Raw genomic sequence first — 19497 nt, forward strand, 5'->3', positions numbered from 1 at the left:
ATCTCGCACCTACTCGGGTCAGACAGGCGAGGTGTCAGAGCTCCCCGTGCTCCACCCGGCAGCCGCCCAGCAGAGCCCTGCCTGGCCACCGCGGACAAACCACCACCTGTCAGCTGCACACAACCGAACCAGCCACCCATTACCAAAGTGGTTTTTCTTCAAAAAGGTTAGAAAAGAGCACTACTGTCAGCAACCTACTTGTGCACGCTGACCTTTCACTTCAGACACGCTGCTAGCCGGTTCCAAAACTACCCGGTCACAAACAGAGCACCAGGATGCCTTCCTCCACGTTCCTGAGGTACGAGGCTTCCCAGAAGTCCTACTGCAACTTGAGGAGACAAATGGCACCACCAGTAGGGGCGAAGACCAAACTACTGAACTCCTGGGTGTCTCCTAGTAAGGCCACACAACCCCTTTTCCCCCTCAGGCTCAAGCTCCCCAGCACGAGCACCGCACTCGGCTTTTCCAGCCCCAAACCAGATGAACACTGCGTTGGGGCACTCGGCCCTGGCTCAGTCACACCCCGAACCAGGCATGGAGGCTTCTACCTGGCAAGATCAAACACGGGTGTGCAATGAAGGCAGACCGGTCTTTGTAATGACTGGAGAAAAAGAAGCAGGTTAGCAGATGCTGGAAGTGTCAGCTTTAGGCGTACGTCCTGCATTTATTAAAACGAGAGGTGTGGCTACGCAAACCGGTCCCAATGGGCAAAATCGTTACAGGTAAGAGTGGTGTCAACTCTTCCAACTGCAAACACCACATATGCACGGTACATGCTGATGTTCCATTTTCCTCAGAACAACATGTGTCTTTCCCACACGGACAACGCTCGCATTTATTGGCCACTCGTTTCCTCCCAGCATCAGCGGCATTCAATCCGTAAGATGAACTTTCATGCTCCAACCTTGCCATCGTTAAATTCACAAGCCAATTTGCACCGTGCGCTTCTCCCTCTCCGACCTTTTTTCTGCTGGCCACCTTTTCCAAATTGTTCAGATTTTAAAAGGTTTAGTCCTCTGGATTTGGTGCGACAGCGTAAGTAGCAAGCAAAAGGATAGGAAGTGTTACTAAAGAGGAAGCTCATTCACGGTAAGCAAGCTCCTTGGAGGGAGACGTTCCCAGAGTCCCTTCCCAGCAACGGAGGTGCCCGGGCACCATCGCCACGGGAAGATCTGGACCACTTGGGGCAGGACCTAGATGACACACTACTAACCTAAGCGTTTTCATCTCCATGTGTTTCATGACATTTTTAAAAGAGCATGAAAATAAACCTTTATTTCAGTTAACACCCACCAATATTAAAGATATATGTTCACAGTTTTAGTTCTTGACAGGAATGGACTGAAAGAGGCAGATGTACATCTATCAGAAGAGCAGACAGACAAAGGGTAAGCTCAAGCTGTCTTGAAAGTCATCCATGACATGCCATCGGGAAACTGCTCTCTACCCTACAGCAGGGAAAGGGAAAGCTTCTGGCCAAGTCTGGCCAGCAGGGCCCCGAGTGACTGGATGGCCCAGAAGCGTTTCTGCACATCAAGGCATTCGTTTAGTTGTATCATCTGAGGTGTCCCTAACGCTGCAACTGCAACACGTTCTACCGAGTCACGGAGGGAGGCAGAAGAGAAACAACTCAGTGCCAGAACTAGCACTGAGCACCTGCGTAAGGTCTGCTTGGTCAGGAGAAGTGAATCGAGAGAGATCGCCATCCACTGTTTGAAAGCTTGCCTCCTCCTCACAGCCTAGTACCTCGACTGACAGGTGAGCGCACTAAAGTCTAACGTGATGGTATTAACAGCGGTTTACAACAAATAAACTTTTGTAGAAAATAGTTCAGGTAAATCAAGCCAGCTAAACCCCGCCGTTAAGGAGTTTGATATTACGTATTCAAAGGTCTCCAATACTTTTTGCCTGTCCTGTACAGCTTTTAAAAAAATAGGGCATTACCATTTGTTTTCTATCTACCTAGTTAAGAAACTACAAGTGTTATAGGCTGTCCAAAGTGTAAAACATTAAATAAAATGAAAATCCCGCGTCTAGTCTCCTAACAAATGCTGCAGATAAAAACCCCAAGAAACCCTCGTTATTTGTCATTCTCTCACCTCCTTCTGGGTACTGAGTGGTAATGTTCCTGTTCACAGGGATTAAATTAAACCTACAGGTTCCTACGGCGGTCTAAAGAACTTCTTACAATCACTCTCTGAAAAACATTCATTTGTCAGCTAGCAATCAACACTGCGCAAAATCCAGAACAAAATTTAGACGAAAAGGTGAAGCGTCAGGGGTTGTTTTGCCTTTTTTTTTTTTTGTATCACACACAGATTGCAACGTCCCTGCTTGAAACAGAAGCCAGAACTCCCTCCTGCCACACCAGCCACGGCCTGTGGCTGCTGCTTCTTCAGAACTGCCACTGCGGGAGCAGCGCTGCGAGCACATCAGATGCTGATGCACTTGTGTCACTGCTGCTTAAACCCACGTCCCAGCCGGAGTCCAGACAGACTACCCGAGCAGCAGCTACCACCTTCCCCCCCTCCCAGCTCCAAGCAACAGGAAAGGTCACTCATCTGCAGGCTGTTCTCCCAAAGAAAAAGCATAGGTAATTTAAAAACTTCTTTTCTTTTTGCCAACAAAGCATCTTGTTCTGTTGAAGGGACAAGAAGGAGGGAATAAAGGTAAAAAGGGTGAGTGAAAGGTGTAATACATTAACTTTAAAAAACTGTTTAGACCAATTATCCACACATCATTGCTGGATCAATACACAGGTATGCAACTATAAACCAATGTGCTTTGAGTATTTTTCAAGTATCTGGTATCAATTTTGTATAAAGATTTTGCGTAAACAAACTACTGAACAGATGAAAAATGACTGTTTCTCCACGTTTGAAATTAAGCTTAAAACTAAAGTACTCCAGGAGTTAGTATTCCGTACAGCACTAACAGTCTGCCAAATTAAAGGTTCGTGTGTTCCAAAAGACCATGGGCTGGTAAAAACCCGCTGAACAGGAATTAAGGAAACAGAAATAGTGTGCAATAATTAAAAACCAGTTTGCAGTTTGGGGGAAAACATCTAAAATCCTGAATTAAAAAACACAAATGAAGTGAAAGCTTTTAACTGGTACACACTGTTCACACCTATATTTCAAGTTTGGAAACGCATATTTTCAAGCAGCAATACAAAAAAGTATCCATGAAGAATGCATAATCTCTGAAAAAATTATGAAAACATCCCTGCTACCATTACATTTCTAAATACAAAACTGACTACCATATTGTTGCTTCTGTGTAGCGAGAGAAGTTCATTTTCAAAACAGATAAAATTCAGTCTTTAGGTGTGAATGGTATGAATGACAGTCTCCTTTTTTTCTTTTTTTCTTTTTTTTTTTTTTTTTTTTAAATTTCTTAGTTGTTTAGGATCCTTAAGCATGCAAGCCTCGGAGAGGAAGGCCCGACGAGGGCAGGGTTGGCTTATGACATCCAGTTTAGGACAGAGCTGGGAAAGCCTCTGGGTCATCTACATCAGGAGCAGAAGCACTCGACTGGAAGAGAAACATCAGAGAGTTATTTTATTACCTTCGGCAGCACCAAGCCCGGCGCGTCCTTAGCCCCTCGCCGCCTCCTGCTGTCCGTGCTGCCCAGTGGGCACCAGCCCACAGGCACAATACCTTGTTTTCTTTCTCCTGAGGAAAAGTTTGCTACGTGTATGGTTTTTTAATTGACACTATCTTTAGAGACATTGGAGAAAACACGCGGACCATACTGGCACATGATTATAGCACTAGCTTGCTTTTTTTCCTCACTCTTAAGCTCCCCACACGAAGCAGCAGCACGCAGCCATCAGCTCTTACTGACGGACACGACTGAAGTGCTACAGAAAAGGCCTCTTCACAGCAGCGTTTCCCACATTTAACTTTCCTCATTCAGAAACTGGCTGTTAATAAAAAAAAATTTGTATCAGTCTATCAGACGGTACCCTGAAATCTCCTCAGTACTTCCCTAGCAGTTTTTTTTTTTTAAATTATTGTTTTGATTTTAAAAGGCTCTGCCACACCTGACAAAACAGTGCTGCAATGAAACGCAGCAAGGAGGCAGCGGGGAATCATCTTCACTTTCTGCATGAGAAACGTGGGAAGGAAGAGGAGTAGAAAGAGAGAACAGTGGAAATTTCCGTAAACATCCACGTTTCTCAGGACGGAGATGAAACCATCCCAATAAAACTTGTGTCAGCATCTACAGGTAAGACTACGTCACGGCAGACGCGGCCAGGCCACAGACTAGCAGTGAGAAGCAACACGGCTACGGGCGTGCGGCAGGCTGGAGGCAGAGGGCAGGCCGAGGCCGGCTGCAGGAGGGGAGCAGGTCCCTGCCGCGGGACGGCCGTGCTCACGGGTAGGGGAAGCGCCAGCAGAGATCACCAACCTGGTTGGGCGTGTGGATCACGTCGAACTCCTTAACCAACTGGAAGGAAAGGAACACAGTCAGCAGAAAGTTAGCTGCAGGGCTCAAAGTACTTAACGACTTCATGACGGCACTCTTGAAGAAGATGCCACGTTAGCGAGACAACTCGGGGCAAAAACCACCCCCATTTACTATCAATTCCTTATTTTCCTGTACTGATTTTCCTGTACTGTTATCAGGGGAGATTTTTCCAACCAATAAATCTAAAAACTTAAAAGATGCAGCAGAAAGAGAAAGCCAGCGTCCTACAGGATCCTACAAGAGGCCAAAAATGAGCAAGTCTGGTTTATGTGAAAGAAGTCAGGCCGCCCAGACCGAGAACTCGTCTCCTAGCACGTAGCAATTTGAATAAATGCATTTATGGCAAATGAGTGACCTGTATTTAGTCAAATCTTCACCACAGCTGTACTACAGCCCTTCAGCCTTACACGTTCTCCCCAGGCACCCTGCAATACTTTTTCTGATCACTTCTTTAGGGCTTTAGGACTACAGCTGAAAAAACTCCTGCACGTTAGGACAAATATAGCAAGTCCTACTTCCACATGAACGCCCCTCATTTCCTCAAATTCAAGGTAGAGCAGGCCGCCACAAAACTAGTCGTCCTCACCCTCAAAGGATCACGGAGTACACGCGGCCCTGCGCGTGTCCACAATCTCTAGCACACCGTGGTTCTGCTCAGACACCAACAGGACTGTCTGACAGTACTCAGACCCGCCCGCAGCAATCATTTTGCAGGTTCAGATCCAGCTTTTCACGAGGGGCCTTTTTTACCCCAACCTACTGCCCACCCTCCCCCTTTTTGTGTGTAGTAGGAACACCGCTAAAACACTCCTCCCTTTTGCCCTGACAGTACACTAGTTTTAAGTCAACTTGCAAAAAACACACGTTCTACTTGGTTTTAACGTGCAGCTCATTTCCTGAGCGATTCCCCCAGAAAGAGAGACACCTAGGACGGGGTGCAAGAGCCCCAGTGACAGCTGAGCTCCCCTGCAGACGAAGCTGTAGCTACTCACCTTGTCAGTCCTGCCTCCGCGGCTGGCCCTGCCACCACGCCCTCGGCCACCCCGTCCCCCTCGGCCACCGCGTCCGGGGCGGCCGAGGTCTCCAAAGTTGATCTCCAGCTGGGACGTGATGTCGTTCGCGGGCTTACGGAAGTGATGATCCATTACGGAGTCCTCAGCGTGAGCCTGCAACGAGGGCTTTTTGTGAGCGAGAACAACCACCAAGGAAGTGTTTTCATCTGCAGCTGTGCTCTCGCCAGCGCAGGACACGCGCTCGCCTCCAGACGCACGCCAAGAGGCGGAGCAGGACCGCTGCGAGCCGAGCGGCACCACAAACTGCACACAGGTAACGTTCCCTGAGTTTAAGCACTCCAACAATCAAAGTCATTTCACATTTCCAAGATACGGAGGGAAAGTCTAGAGCTCCTCTACAGGAACAAGGCCAGGCTCACCTGAGAGCAAACTATGGAGCCAAAAGGAAGCCTACTTCTAGCTTTTTGCTTCCTCTCGCCTCACATCCTGAGGAATCTTCGGGTTCTGCCAGTTCATTTAACTCTTTTTTTAAATAAGCGCTCAGTAATCCATCTTGATTTTGCTCCCTGAGCGCTTTACACTTCGTTTGCCTCGCTTTGCGTAAATATTTAAAGCAAGAGAGGCCGTAAGGACCCCTTACTGTTTGTAGCAGCCACAACAGGCAGTGAGAAGCACAAACACCCTGCGGACGGTGTAACTAAGGTAGCCAACACGTTTCTGCTAAAGCAGAGAACCGATCGCACAAATCACGCTGGGGCACGGCCCCTGTGCCTCGCACCACCTCTGCCACGATGAAACCACCTCTCACAGCTCGCTGGTTCCCAACGCGTGAACGGTGAGAAACCCGAGCCCAAGAGCACGGTGCGCGCTGACAGGTCCCACCCAACGCCCTAACTGCAGCCCTGCGGCACAGCCCCGACTATTTCACGTTGGTGTACGCTGAGCACAAAAAGCACCGACCGTGTTTAAATCATTTATTTCTCCTGCTTTGCACAGGATGATTTCTCCGTCTGATAAGTCAGGTTTTGGCACTCCAAGGATAGACAAAACGCAGAACCGCCCACACTGGGTCAGACCATGGGTTCATCCAGCGCTCTGCCTCTTACAAAGCCCACTCGTCATGTTCTGGACACATCCCTTCCTTCCCTACAGCCTCCCACCTTCTGGAACAGCAGTTCTCAGTTTGCCTTCCCGCGGCCCAAGCGCCACAGGCAAGGTTAAGCACACTGCGAGCGCTGCGACACCTTCAACGACCGCTTGTGGATCCCGCTTGAGGCAGCCAACGGTACGGGGGGGCTGCAGTGCAAAGGCTGAAAGCTGCTCTCAGAGATGCCTCGGGTCAGCCCCGAGCACCCCGAAGTCTCTGCCCCCCCCCAGGTTTATTATTTATTAACCCCTTTCCAGGCCCAGCTGTGCCCGCGGCCTCCCCAGCACCCCGCAGCGCAGGGCGCCGCATTTCGTTCGGCACGGGGCCGGGCCCCGCTCCACGCTGCTTCATTTCAAACGCACCCCATCGGGGTGTACCCCAGGTAGCTACTGTTCCCCGGCCGACCCCCGATCGCATCGGTGGGAATTACGCTGCCACCCCTCAGAGAGCTCTTTTCCAAGCCTCAGAAGTCAGCCTCAGCAGGTCCCGCTCAGAGAACCCGGCACAGCACAAGCGGCACTCCGACACCCAAACGGAGGTACCGCGGCAATCCCCAGAGCTGCCAACACCACCTTTCGGCATGCTTTCGCTTCCCTCCTCATTACCTAGCGTTGCCACCGGCTGCTTTGGTCCCTGCAGGGTACCAGGATGGTACCTTCAGCTTACTGGTGGCTAAACGACTTCTTTCTGAGAGGCAGGATCGCATCGGTGCCTTGGTACAGCAGTCCTGTGCGTCTCCTTCCCTACACCGTTACTGCATAAAAAAATCAACTGCAGTCTATCAAGAAACTGCATTTTTACCATTTAACTGTGATTTAACCACTAAACCCAGCAAGCAGCAAACTCTACGTGTAACCTAAGGATTTTTTTTTTTTTAAACCCAAAATAACTCAAGATGATTTAAAACACTAGAAGACGACTTGGCACCTCTTCCTCGTTCTCTTCCCGACGTCAGGTGGCAACGCAGCCCCAGACGCACCACAGGGCGTTATTGTGAATGAGCTTTGCAAGCATTTAATTGGCACGCATCGGCAACTCGGTGGCACTCTGATCTAGTACTGATAGCTTCCTGAAGGCATCGCGTGCTGCACTTGTGCGCTGAAAACGTTAAGAACAAGCCGCTAACGGAAAGGGCGCCAAAGCGGACAGCGAGATGGAAAACAGCAACAACAAAACGCGAGAGATTCATGACAGAAGCATTTACGGTAAGGCTTGAATTCAGCTTAGTTAGGAGCAAAGGTACTAATTACGAGGGGTCCTACGTGGTGCATGGTGAGACAACAGGCACGGACAGAAGAGCTTCGTATCTGCTATTTTTGTGACTTCTTCGCATCAAAGACCGTCGTTGGAGAAGGGGCTCAGATCAAAACACATATTGCCAGTGAGATATAAAGGATCAGTACCTCATTTGACTCCAGCAGACTCCCCTGCATTTCTGTCATCGCCTTTGTCTGATGAAAGTTGCGTGTCCGCGCCAAAGTGACAAAAGAACAAGGGGAGAAAACAAAAGGAAGAGATGAGACTCGGCTACACACAGAAACAACAGGTAACAAGGTCACAGCAGCTTGCCGGATACGGATGTCACTGAGCACACGGAGCAGCAGCAGCAGGAGAGCAAGCTGTGCAAGCATCCAGAAGGAGCAGAGGATGGACTTGTAGAGGGAGGCAAAGAGAAATCTCGGGTCGGGAATAAGAAGAAGTTTAACGCAAGCTGCTGGGAGCTCCTCGAGCCCACACACGGGGCTGGTCCCCGGCACCGCGCCAGGAGCACAGAACTAGGCGGAGATGGGGGAGGCTGGGGGCTGGCTCGGGTCAGAATAATTACTGTTCGTGGAACAAGGCTTTCTGCACCGCCCGGATTCATGAGCGATTGCCCTCGGTTTTGAGAAGATGAACTGCTATTTTCCAGAACATGTTTCCCAGCCTCCCATTGCGATCTCCTCTCTAAGGAAACGATCAGAGCAGGGAGAAAGCCTCAAGTCCCAGGGAAGGGGCCCGGCGCAGCAGATTAACACAGAGCAGGAACCGACGTACCAGGAGGTGAACTGTTCCCAGAAACTCGCAGCGAACTCTGAACAAGTTTTAAGACCTCGTCACAACTTAACTCCTTCCCATTTTTTTTTTTTTTTAATCAGCAGAACAAAATACTCAAGTCACTCAGCCCGCTGCAGGGAAGAAGGATCTCTTACAACATGACCCAGTCTTCTGGAAGGAGCCTCATCACACAAGGGCTGCCAGCACATATGGACTTAAAGTAGACAGCAAGAACCTGAGACGCTATTAGGAGTTCACTGCATGCAACGTGTCACTTTCTAGTAGTTGCACAAAGGGGAAAGAGAGGGAAGACCCGAGATACTGCTGAGCATTTCAGCCCTTGGTGAAGAACGCGAGGAGGAGGACAGCTCTTTCACGGGACTGAGGCAGAGGAGCAGCACTAGAGCCTCACGTGCTTCCTAGGGCGCTCCCCCAGGAGATCTCAAGCTACACGAACAAGGGAGGTTCTTGCAACACTTCACTTCCAACCTCTCAGGAAAATCTGCTGGTACGCATTGCGATTACTCAAGCACAGAAGATCTGGGGCTGAAACCCAGAATTTACCTATAAACCAAGTCACTTGCACCTATCAACACCCTTCTTACCACTGATCACGGAAACCTTACACCGGCCTCACCTCATGACTCAACGGGATGTCCAAGAAGACAAGGAGAGCAAGAACAGCGGATGATGAGGCGGCTTTGTTCCTAACTTCTCATTATTCCACCTTCTCAAACCGTTCACAAATGAACTGCAGTGAAAGCTTTTCTAACACCTGTGTTTCAAGAACTATCCCGCTCTAAAACTTGCAGAAGAACACACGCTGCCTCCCAAGGGATCAGCGAACAACGAACAACTGACACGGGCAGAGACGTTTGCTGGATAAAGTCTGGAAGCTTCTAGATTTGAAGGCACTTTTGTTGGTACCTCCCTTCTGTGCTTACACAGCAAGGAACGGTTGGCTTACGCACTAGTGTGAAAAATACCCAACTCACTCAGATCAGAGTAAATTAACTGAACGCACCTCAAAAAGAACAACCTACTAATCACTGAAGTAATTTGATTACTTCTTCTCCTTAGCTACTAATTGATTTTTTTGGATGCAGAACACAGCACGGAGTTTTCCAGCTTTTAACTACCCAAGAATACAACCGTCTTATTACACTATCCTACCTTCGTATGTTTAAAAACGCACCGTGTGCCACTAACTGAACACCATGTACATCTGCTCCAGAGACTGGAGCTGGGGGGAATTTCTTGACACTCACAGATTCCAGTTTAGGACATCCTGGTGAAGTTGGTGAGTGCTTCCGTTCAACTTTATTCTCCTAGTACACAGCAGCATTTAGTCTACCTCAATGTCCCCCTTCAGGGAAAGCAGCGTTTAATGAAAACTTCAAACAGCAAGCAGCTTCAGGAAAATAACAGAACTACTGCACGCGGTAGGAAAAGAAAATGGCACGACTGTGACAAACTCATTCCGAGTTCGATGAGATCAGAAATGGAGTTTTCACGGCAAAGCGATGGACAGTGCTTCCCCGCTGTACACCAGGCCCCAGCTTACGAGAAAAAAAACGACAAGGTGTAAACAGCAGAAATACACATTAGGAGACCATTACACAGCATTTAGTTACTTCAAAGGGAGTCAAAGCCAGCTGCGAAACAGAGCCGGAGGCCACCGATTAACAGTGGGCCATTTCAGGCGCTACAGAGTGTTAAAAACAAAAGATTAAAAGGTCCTGACAGCTCCTGGAACTGAATCCAGCTGCCATAGCCCTGCGTTAGGGAGCAGCACCTCCCTCCCCTCTGAAGCGGGACACGTCTCTCCCCTGGCCGTGCTCACTAGTTAAAAGGGAAATTACACTTTGTAACGACCAAAACGAGTACGTTTGAGAAACTACAGTTTTGAAGTGACTCTGCAGCAACTACGGTGAGTATCGCTGCAGCATACAAACGTAATTCACCTGGTGGCTAAAGGAACTGCAGAGGCACACGGCCACGTAACGTTACGGAACCCGAAGACACCACCTTCCGGCACACAGTTCGGGTACTGAGGTGGCTGAGGCACGACCAGCATTTCTCCAGTCTTACACAGAGTTTAGCAAGCGCAGCCAATCTGCGCGCTGAGTAAGGCTAACGGAGGCGGCACCGTCAACCCTTTTGAAAAAGAAGATTTAATTGTGGTGAGGGAACTTCTGAAGAAACGCTCACCAAGGGACAGCCCTTACAAGCGGGCCTGCCCAGCTGCAGCAGCACTGGGGTCTGCACCCGGAATGGTTAGGTTGTAACACAGCATTTACACCTCAGCCTAAGGACACGCACCAAACCCAAGAACTAATCATCGGAAGAGCAGCTACTAACGCTACTGCACCGCCTCAACTTCAAAGTGAGATAACATTTCTCATCATATAAACTTTTAGCACCAGGTCAGCCCGTTGGAGCAGAGCTTCCCCTCCAGAAGTATGTATCAATAGGCAAGCCTAAACGATCTGGACGCTAGCAAATAACGAAAATCACTTTACCTCCTCGCTCTTTGACTTGTGAAGAACAAATCCTTTTTTCCATTGCCCATCAGCACCCTCATTTGGTTTACGGATGTTGAACTCAACTTTTGCACGATCCTTACTTTGAATAGCTTTCCATTCGTCCAGGGTCATTTCCTTAGGACCTTCCTCCTTAACTTCTTCAACCTCATTCTCCCTGTAGTAAATTCATGCATACCATGATCATGACTTAGAATTCGTACTCGATATACAGAGAATTCAACAGCAGTTCCTAATCAGCACCAGATTATAACAAACATTTCTGTTGTAACAAAAAAGCATTAAAATGTGCGTGTATTTATCTAAAGCCCAATTCCCCCACTCTCCCTGATGCTCTGTTCTCCATATTAATTGCAATTGTCTTTGCAAGTGCGAGAGCACACCTTTTCCAACAGACTGCAATGAGTTTCTCAACCTTTTCCAAGACCTTCCTCACAATGTTTCAAGTTGGACAGCGAGATGGAGCTTGCTCTTACCGTAATTCTCAGAATTTTATTTTTAATAATCGGCTTTGACTAATCTGCTTCCTCGATTCAAAGACAATTATTAACATCCCAGGTAACCAGTTTTTACTCTCAGCTAACTTGACAAAACAAGCGCGCACAGCTCAGTGACTTCAGATGTATCACCGCATTGTAAATCCTCTCCAGCTTCTGCCACAGAGCTATTTTTAAGTAAAACACAACCACCATGCTCAGTAACAGATCATGTTCCAACTACACAGGCAGTCAATCCTCTCGTCGTTCTTCTGTGTGCTTATGCAACTCCATTTGATTTATGAGGTATTTTGACATTATAGAAGGGTAGTGTCACGTGCGCAGCAAAAACATCACAAAAGCATCACCTTAGAAGAAAAGGTTTTTCTGTAGCCATTAATTTTGATGTAATAAGGAAGAGGTTTTGCATCAAAATTACTGTATTTCATATTTTTCTCATTCCACAGAACTGAATGATTTTTTACATGTTATATATTCAAATGCATGCTTATTGCTTGGTGCAAAGACATTACTCCTTGGTATTCCCCCTATTTCAATCCAGTAAAACATCCCACAGTTCTACTGAAATATTTCAATTAGAGATCCAAAATAGACAAACTGGAAATTAGCCCGTGTGAAGATACTTCTCTGCAAACCTAACTGACGGATTGCAGCAGAGGTGGCATACTTGAAACCACAAAGCACACACATTTTCTGCAGATCTGAGGATGAAAAACCCCATCAGAACTTTGCAGATAGCTGATGTGCACAAGGACGGGCTGGTATCTGTGGAAGCACCAGGACACTACCACTACTAAAGACCCAGAAAATACTGCATACCCAGCAAGTTTCATATACCCAGATTTGTGACACTTTTTTCCAGGACTAGCCAGCTTGTATTTTCTGACCAATGCTGAAGCTGTAATTCCTTAAAAATCCTTGGGCTCCTTCTACTTACAAGACAACTTTACCCTTGGACACCCAGAACCTCAGAGAAATGACAGCATTTAGTGATGTAATTAAAAGAAATCATTTTGGTCTCTACCGAGCAGTTGTCTCCTCTTTACCAGTAACTGAGGAGATCAAGCTACAGACGACTGCACATTAAAAGTCGTGGGCAAACACGTATTTCAAAATACCCGTTTGCCATTTTCTTTTGAATCCACCGTAGAACACACATTAAAATACTGCACTTCCCTAAAAAAGTGTATTCCTCCAAATGAACTTCAAGTCCCACAACTGACCACTCTGCTAAAGTTACTTATTTGATTCACCCAGTCACCGGCTGCTTCTTTAACAGTGTCCAAGTGAAATGAGAAGCAAGCAACTTAACTTCTCAGAAAGCTGCCCAGGAGCCAGAGAATGGAAGAGGGAGAGACAACCCTGCTTCCACAACACTAGCCACGCTGCCTCAACAGCTGTTTTGAAACGCTAAGTTTAAGGAGTTGCCTTCCACTGTCAGAAGAACATCCTACCCCCTCTGCGTGGCTGTTCTAAGTTGTTATGCGCATGGTTGCTTTTGGATTTGGTACTTGCACTTCCAATCCTGAGATCCTAAGCACATTACAACTGATTATTAATAACTAAATCTGAAAGTGACCTAAGAGCTTGCATGACATTAACGAAAAGTTCGAGAGAACTTCTACAGATGCAGTGGGTTTTTTCTGTTTTTAAAGAGAGAGGTTTTCAGCAATATTGTCATTAACTCTTTATCTACTGAAGGACATGATCTGAATGTTGTAAAAACAGAAGTAGGAAAATTATCAGAAGTTAAAGGCAAAGTGTCGATATCTTTGAAGCAATCAAAGAACGTCTGAAAAGAGGGGGCTACTCACTTATTTTCAGAGTCAGCAGGCGGATGTTCCTCTCCCTCTGGCGTTTCCTCAGTTACAGCCGACTGATCCAACTCGCTGTAATTACATTTTTTAAATTTAAAGTTCATCCCTACTTAAAACTATGCAAGGTGAATGACTAGGTTCTATACTACGTTTACACAGCCTACTCTTCTTTAAAAAGAACTTTCATTAAGAGCTGCTGCCCTCCCCACCGTTACAATTCTATGGTTTCCATCTTCCCTTGTTTTTCCCCACTGAGAAGCTCCCGTTCTGAATGCCTCCCATCACACCTTGAGACGCTAAACACATCTAGACACTGACAACATTGCTTTCACTGTGATACTTGGAGAAAAGTATGCTCAACCTGATAAAAGAGCTGCCCAAACTAGACTGATCTTAGTGAAAGAATTGCTCAAATACCAGTACAAGACAGCCCCCATTCCAAACTTCAAAGAAAAATTCCCATTTTAGAAGTTGAAGCCATCTCATACGTTACTAATTAGTAATTTTAGAGCAATTAGTGATTACTAACGTTAGCTCATCTTTGACGGTTCCCCAGTTGTGTGATCCACTGCCACCACGCTTGTCCTCATGCTTCAGGCCGCTGAAATGTGAATGTGAAACAGAACTAACAAAACTGAGTTAACATTATAGTGTCCAGATACAGGAATTCAAAGGCAAACTTAAAAACGTAATTATCGTAAAGAATTGCCAAAAAAGCAATAGAAAAAGACTTACGATCTATCGCTGCCACTATGTCTGTCAAATTCACGTTTGCCACGAGAGTCAAACCCATCTCCTCTGCCCATGCCACGGCCACGGCCACGTCCTCTTCCAAGTCCACCACGTCCACGCATAGGTCGGTCAAGAATGGGTCTAGAAGGAACAGCCAAACTGCAATATTTCACCTCCAGGAGTTTACGACATGGCTTTCAAGGTTTTCTTTTTCCTCTAGCGAGACTTTTATTTCCTTGCTCTGCCTTTGATAATGGCTGTTTGTGCTTGTGTCAGGACTCTAAACTTTTAGGGGAAATTCCCTCGCTGTGCAGGCGGACACGCAGTGGCAGGGGCTCCCTGGGGGCGGCTGGCGCCCCGCGCCTGGCGGCGTGCAGGAGGCATTTGGGCAATGCCCTCGTTAATGTGACGGCCTGGGGGGCAGCCTGGGGGTGGCCAGGCAGCTGGGCTCTGTGGTCTTTGGGGGTCCCTTCCGCAGGAACTCATTCTACGTACGGTCTGCTTTCAACACCAAACCACTACCCTGAACAAACCCACACGCAGCCTGCATTTTACAATCTGCGAGGAACACTCTTCTGGGTTACTGTTTATTTGCATCTTCTGTCCACTATTCCAAACCAGTGTTTGTGCTGTGCCACGTCACCAGCTGGTGCTACAACTTCCGTTCACCTCACCTTCACCCGAATTTTAGGAGTGCTTTAACAGTGACTACCACACGATACTTTGAACACTTGAGCCATAAGATGGCTTCACCACGTCCAGATCCGAAGCCGCTGCAGCCAAGGTGTGAACACCTACACAGCCAAACTTGCATTGGCTTGAAGTCAGCTGTGTGGATTTAAGCAACAGCTGTAAGAGCAAACATCTCAGGCTGCAGGCAAGAGCTCCCCTTGAGTTCCTCTTCGCACCTCTCTGAAACGGATTTCGAGAAGTATGGCGGGTACCTTACTGATTTAAGCCACGCCTTCTGTTAAACCAACAGAACTGTTCACGTTACACGATTCCTGGTCTAGGACTTGAGCCAAGTTTGCAAAGAAGATCATGCAGAAGGAAAGCAAAGTATTCTGACACAGGCTCTTCTCGTGACTGACAAATGCAATTTGATCTATTTAATTTTGAGTGAAATGGCTTTTTTTTTTTTTTTAAGCTTAGTAGCAGAAGATAGGACAGCCCCGCTCCAGAATATCACAAAGTTCCTCATCACGCAAGACAAGTTCTTACTTATCAACGGAAAATTCTCCTCCTTCGCCTTTCTCATCAGCAGGTTTATCAAATCGGCGCTCGCGAGGAGGTCGCCGCTCCGGTCTCCTCTCGATGGGCTTGCCTTCACCCTGCTGCTGCTGCTGCTGTTGCTGCTGCTGATCAGGCCTCCTGCCAATGCGCCTTATCCCTGAAACATTAGGCAAAACACATCAACAGAATGCGGAGCTGCTCCGGGAGAGATACTGGCTCTAACACCCTGAACAGAAGCTGGAATTCAAGTTTTTCTTCGAGCCCTGTGACCACGTAATCATAGGAACGATACCTTTACGAAATACTCACTGCAGATCGTTTGACTCTTCTAATGCACGTTTTTAGGCAGCATTTCCACCAAGCTGCATTTTGTACAAGTGTACGCTCACACAATGCTGCAGAGAACAAGACCTGTCAGAGCGCACACACCGTCAGGGACCTGCGTTAAGCGACCGGCTTGCAGAGGAGGATCGCGGAAAGTTTTGCTTTTCCCTGAAGGCTACTCTGCAGGCAGAACCCGGGCTTTTCCTTTGGTACGCACCAAAAGGTCAGCAGCTTCACTGCAACCACGTCCCTGTGACGGCCACCTTGCTTCACCCTAACGCGTGCTGCCCGGAGATATTTGTGGGCAGCAGGAGTACCCGGGCAGGGTGTGCGCTCCCAACGGGGCCAGCGGGCACCCTGAGGAGCAGCGAGCCCCCTACAAAAGGGGCTGCTCGCTAAGTGGGGCGCTGCCCCACGCCGACCCGCGTGCTCCCTGAGCAAGATTCACCTAGCTGCATGCTTACTTCGGGCTGTAAGAAGGATCTTACACAGCTTTCTTTTCCGCTCGCCTCCCGAAAGGCCTGTTACGCAGCTCTTTCTGAAGAACAGTACCACTCGGTCCTCTTTTGTTACACTGCCGTATTTCCAAAGTGTTTAGGGAAAACCTCACCAAACCACCACCCACTGCGGCTGCCCTCGAGAAGTGCGAGCTATCTTTTAAATTTAAAAAAAAGCCAGTTTTTAATATTCTCAAAGAAAGAAGTTCCTGCCTAACAAGCAGCGCCGTGCTTGGGTGGGGCCACAGAAGTTACAGCTGCAATGATATCCAAGCCAACACACCCAAATGAACAATGTCTTCCTCACCTTACAAGCTGTACTTCCCATGAAGTTTGCATGACATACACTGCTTGCTCAGGAATCCTCGCTCCCAGAGAAACACGGGAGTTAAACTCCCATTTACTCTGAGAAGAGCTCTGGGGCCGAGAGGGACCATTTTATTCTGAGGCACAGCCTAGCAAGGAAAGCAAACAGGCCCGTGTCACACGGGAGGCATGCTGCAGAACTGGAATGAACAATCCACAGCTTCTGAATTTCCAGCTCGACACCGCGTGCTCAGAAAAACCTGGTTCCAGGGGAGCCTCACCAAAACCGGGGAGCGTTTCTTTCTCTGAGCAGCACAAAACTTTGAACTGGTAACTCCCTAGCAGAGCAATCTGCCCCTCTCCAGAGCAGGGCGGCAGTTCGAGCAGTAATGTATCCTCTCAGAACACAAACCCCGGTACTACCACGGCATCCAACACCTTCACAAGTGTGACAGCTATCGTCTCCTAAGAAAAGCAGAAATTTTCAATCCGGAAAGTGAGTCTTTACTACAGCGCTCCATACACACTGCTGCAAAAGCGGGTCTGATTTTCTCTGTTTCATTACTATAACAAGCCACAAAATGCTATTTTTTCCGCAGTAACGTAGTGCTTGTTCTTGAAAGTGAACACGAGAACTGGGAGGTAAATACGAACAACTCGTCCTACCAAAAAAAAACAAGCCCTCCGCGTTCTGTTGTGTTGGCCAAACACACTGCCCATGTTTCAGGCTTGCCTCACAAGGACCAACGCCATTAATCTGCATCTGACTAACATTTACAGAGGACGCAGGCTTAGTAAATTGCCACTTGGGACAAATTACTGCATTCCTCACGGGGAAAGAGCTCTCGAGTGTCACGCTTTAAAGTACAAAACATCCATAGGCAAAGAGCGCTGCAACACAGCTCCCAACTTCTGCCTGCTGCAGAGTGGTTTTAGGTTTCTTGCAGGTATTATTTTGCACCGTAGCACATTACAACTTTTTATAAGAAAAACGTAAAGGCGTGGTGGGAGCCGTTTGGCACTGTAGGAAGTGCAAAGGCACCGCCACGCTTCCATGCGGCACCGCGTTCTTCCGAGCTGGGGGCATTTCTGCCAAGATCAGGGAATTGAACTGCAGTTAGCGAGCCAGCTCCTCACCTGACGCCGAGTTTTCCCCACGCTCTGACGCACCCCAAGGACTCCACCAGCGCCCCGAGCAGCTCGCTGGGCGCCGCGGCCGCGATGCCCGCCACGGGAGCACGTGGACGGACGACACCTACCGCTTGTCACGCGGCGCCCTGTCACATCCATCAATTTGCCCAGACCGTATTTATTTACTCCATTTGCACTTCGATCGCTTTTTTTTTTAAAGGCAAAAAAGTCAGAACTCCCCGGGTCACCTGTCCAGACGCCTGCTGGCTTCGCAGAGCCGTGTGGGAGCACGCAGCCCGGCCCCGTTCTCATCGCCGCACAGCGTTTTGCATGGGGCCTTCTGAAGAGAGCCCTGCACCGAGCCGTGCCCCCCCCCCCCCCCCCCCGGTACCGGGCCGTGTCCCCCCGTCCCCGAGCCGTCCCGGGCCGAGCCCCACGCCCGGCTCCATTTTGGGCGCCTCGCGGGCGGCCACGTGCGGCGGCCCCGCGGGGCTCCCCGGGCCCGGCCCGGCCCCAGCAGGTGCCGAGGGCCCCGGGCCCGTCCCCGTTCCCCCACGTGGCCGCGGCGGGAGCCGAGCCCCGAGCCCCAAACCCCCAACCCCGCTGCCCCCGGCCCCGCTCCGCCGCCGCCTTTGTGCGGGGCCGGCCCTGGCCGTGTGCCCCCCCCCCCCCCCCCCCCTCCTCCGGCCCCGCTCCCCCCCGGCTCCCCCCCGGCCCGGCGCGGCCCCGCTCACCCTCCTTGCGCAGCGGCGCCCCGGGCTGCCCGGTGCCCTCCTCGCGGCGGTCGGCGGCGCCCCCGGCGGAGGCGGCGAAGGGGGGCAGCGGGTTCTTGCGCTCCTTCTGCGACTCCCGGCGCAGCTGCTTGGCCGCGCTGCCGGCACCCCCGCCGGCCCCCGCCTGGCCCGGGCCCCCGCCGCCGCCGGCGCCGCCTCCGGAGGAGCTGTTCTGGGCTCCCGCCGGGCCGCCGCGGGCCCCGCCGCCCCCTTGGCCCCCGCCGCCGCCGCCGCTCTCTTTCCGCCGCGTCTCGGCCGCCCGCAGCACCTCGAAGGGGTCGGACTCGTCATCGAAGAGCTGGTCGAAGCGGTTGGTGACGACGCAGCCGAAGCCCTCCTGCAGGTGTCCGGGCATGATGGGCCCCCGTCGGCGGGATCCTGCTGCGATGCTGCCGGGCCCCGCGCCCTGCTCGCTGCCGCACAAGATGGCCGGCCCCGACGAGACGCGCTTCTCTTCCGGCGCCCGGCAGCATCCGGGCACCTCACCCCGCGCGGCGCCGCACGGGATTTGGAGGCGGCCCGCGCCCGCCGCCGCCCGCGCCCGCCCGCAGGACTACGACTCCCGGCGTGCCCCGCGCCGCCATCGTTGGGGGGGGCGCGGGAGGGGAGGGGAGGGGAGGGGCGGGGCGCGGGGCCGCCATGGCGGCACCCCCGGGGGGGTCGCCTCAGGGGGGGCGGCGGGCGAGGGGTGAAGGGGCGGCCGGGAGCGGAGCTCGCCGTGGCCGGCGCCGGGAGCCGCTGGCAGGCTGCTGGGGGGCGCGGGCGGCTCCACGGGCAGCCCCAGCCAGGTCCTGTCGCCCCCGCCCGCCAGGACGCGGGTGTCGCCAGAGTTGGTGTGACAGCAGTTAATTTAGTCAGTTTCGAGGCCCTGTCAATAAACAAGCCCCAAACCTGGAAAAACAAACGCGCTTTTGAACACACTGCGCCGTACAAGTGCCACAAAGCACCTGGACATACAGACACTGAGCTCAGAGCCA

The 19497-nt window shown here is 50.3% G+C and overlaps 1 protein-coding gene across 4 annotated transcripts; it reads right to left on the reverse strand.

Moving 5' to 3' along the window:
* Window positions 1-3103: 3103 nt before the first annotated feature.
* On the reverse strand, window positions 3104-18995 carry SERBP1 (SERPINE1 mRNA binding protein 1). 4 transcript variants are annotated; one of them, XM_035564404.2, is made up of 10 exons: window positions 18482-18995; window positions 15478-15646; window positions 14260-14397; window positions 14054-14149; window positions 13522-13596; window positions 11190-11367; window positions 8037-8084; window positions 5466-5639; window positions 4414-4452; window positions 3104-3533 (listed from the first exon to the last, which is right to left on the reverse strand). In XM_035564404.2, exons 1-10 carry the CDS (start codon window positions 18873-18875, stop codon window positions 3477-3479), a joined length of 1368 nt encoding a protein of 455 aa, XP_035420297.1. In that variant the 5' UTR covers window positions 18876-18995; the 3' UTR covers window positions 3104-3476. The 4 variants fall into 4 exon arrangements, with proteins under 4 accessions (XP_035420297.1, XP_035420298.1, XP_035420299.1 ...); XM_035564405.2 differs by having other exon boundaries at window positions 14054-14125; window positions 18482-18994; XM_035564406.2 differs by lacking the exon at window positions 8037-8084 and having other exon boundaries at window positions 18482-18993.
* Window positions 18996-19497: the final 502 nt, after the last annotated feature.

The sequence above is a fragment of the Cygnus atratus genome, chromosome 8 (genome assembly GCF_013377495.2).
Source record: "Cygnus atratus isolate AKBS03 ecotype Queensland, Australia chromosome 8, CAtr_DNAZoo_HiC_assembly, whole genome shotgun sequence".
NCBI lineage: Eukaryota > Metazoa > Chordata > Aves > Anseriformes > Anatidae > Cygnus > Cygnus atratus.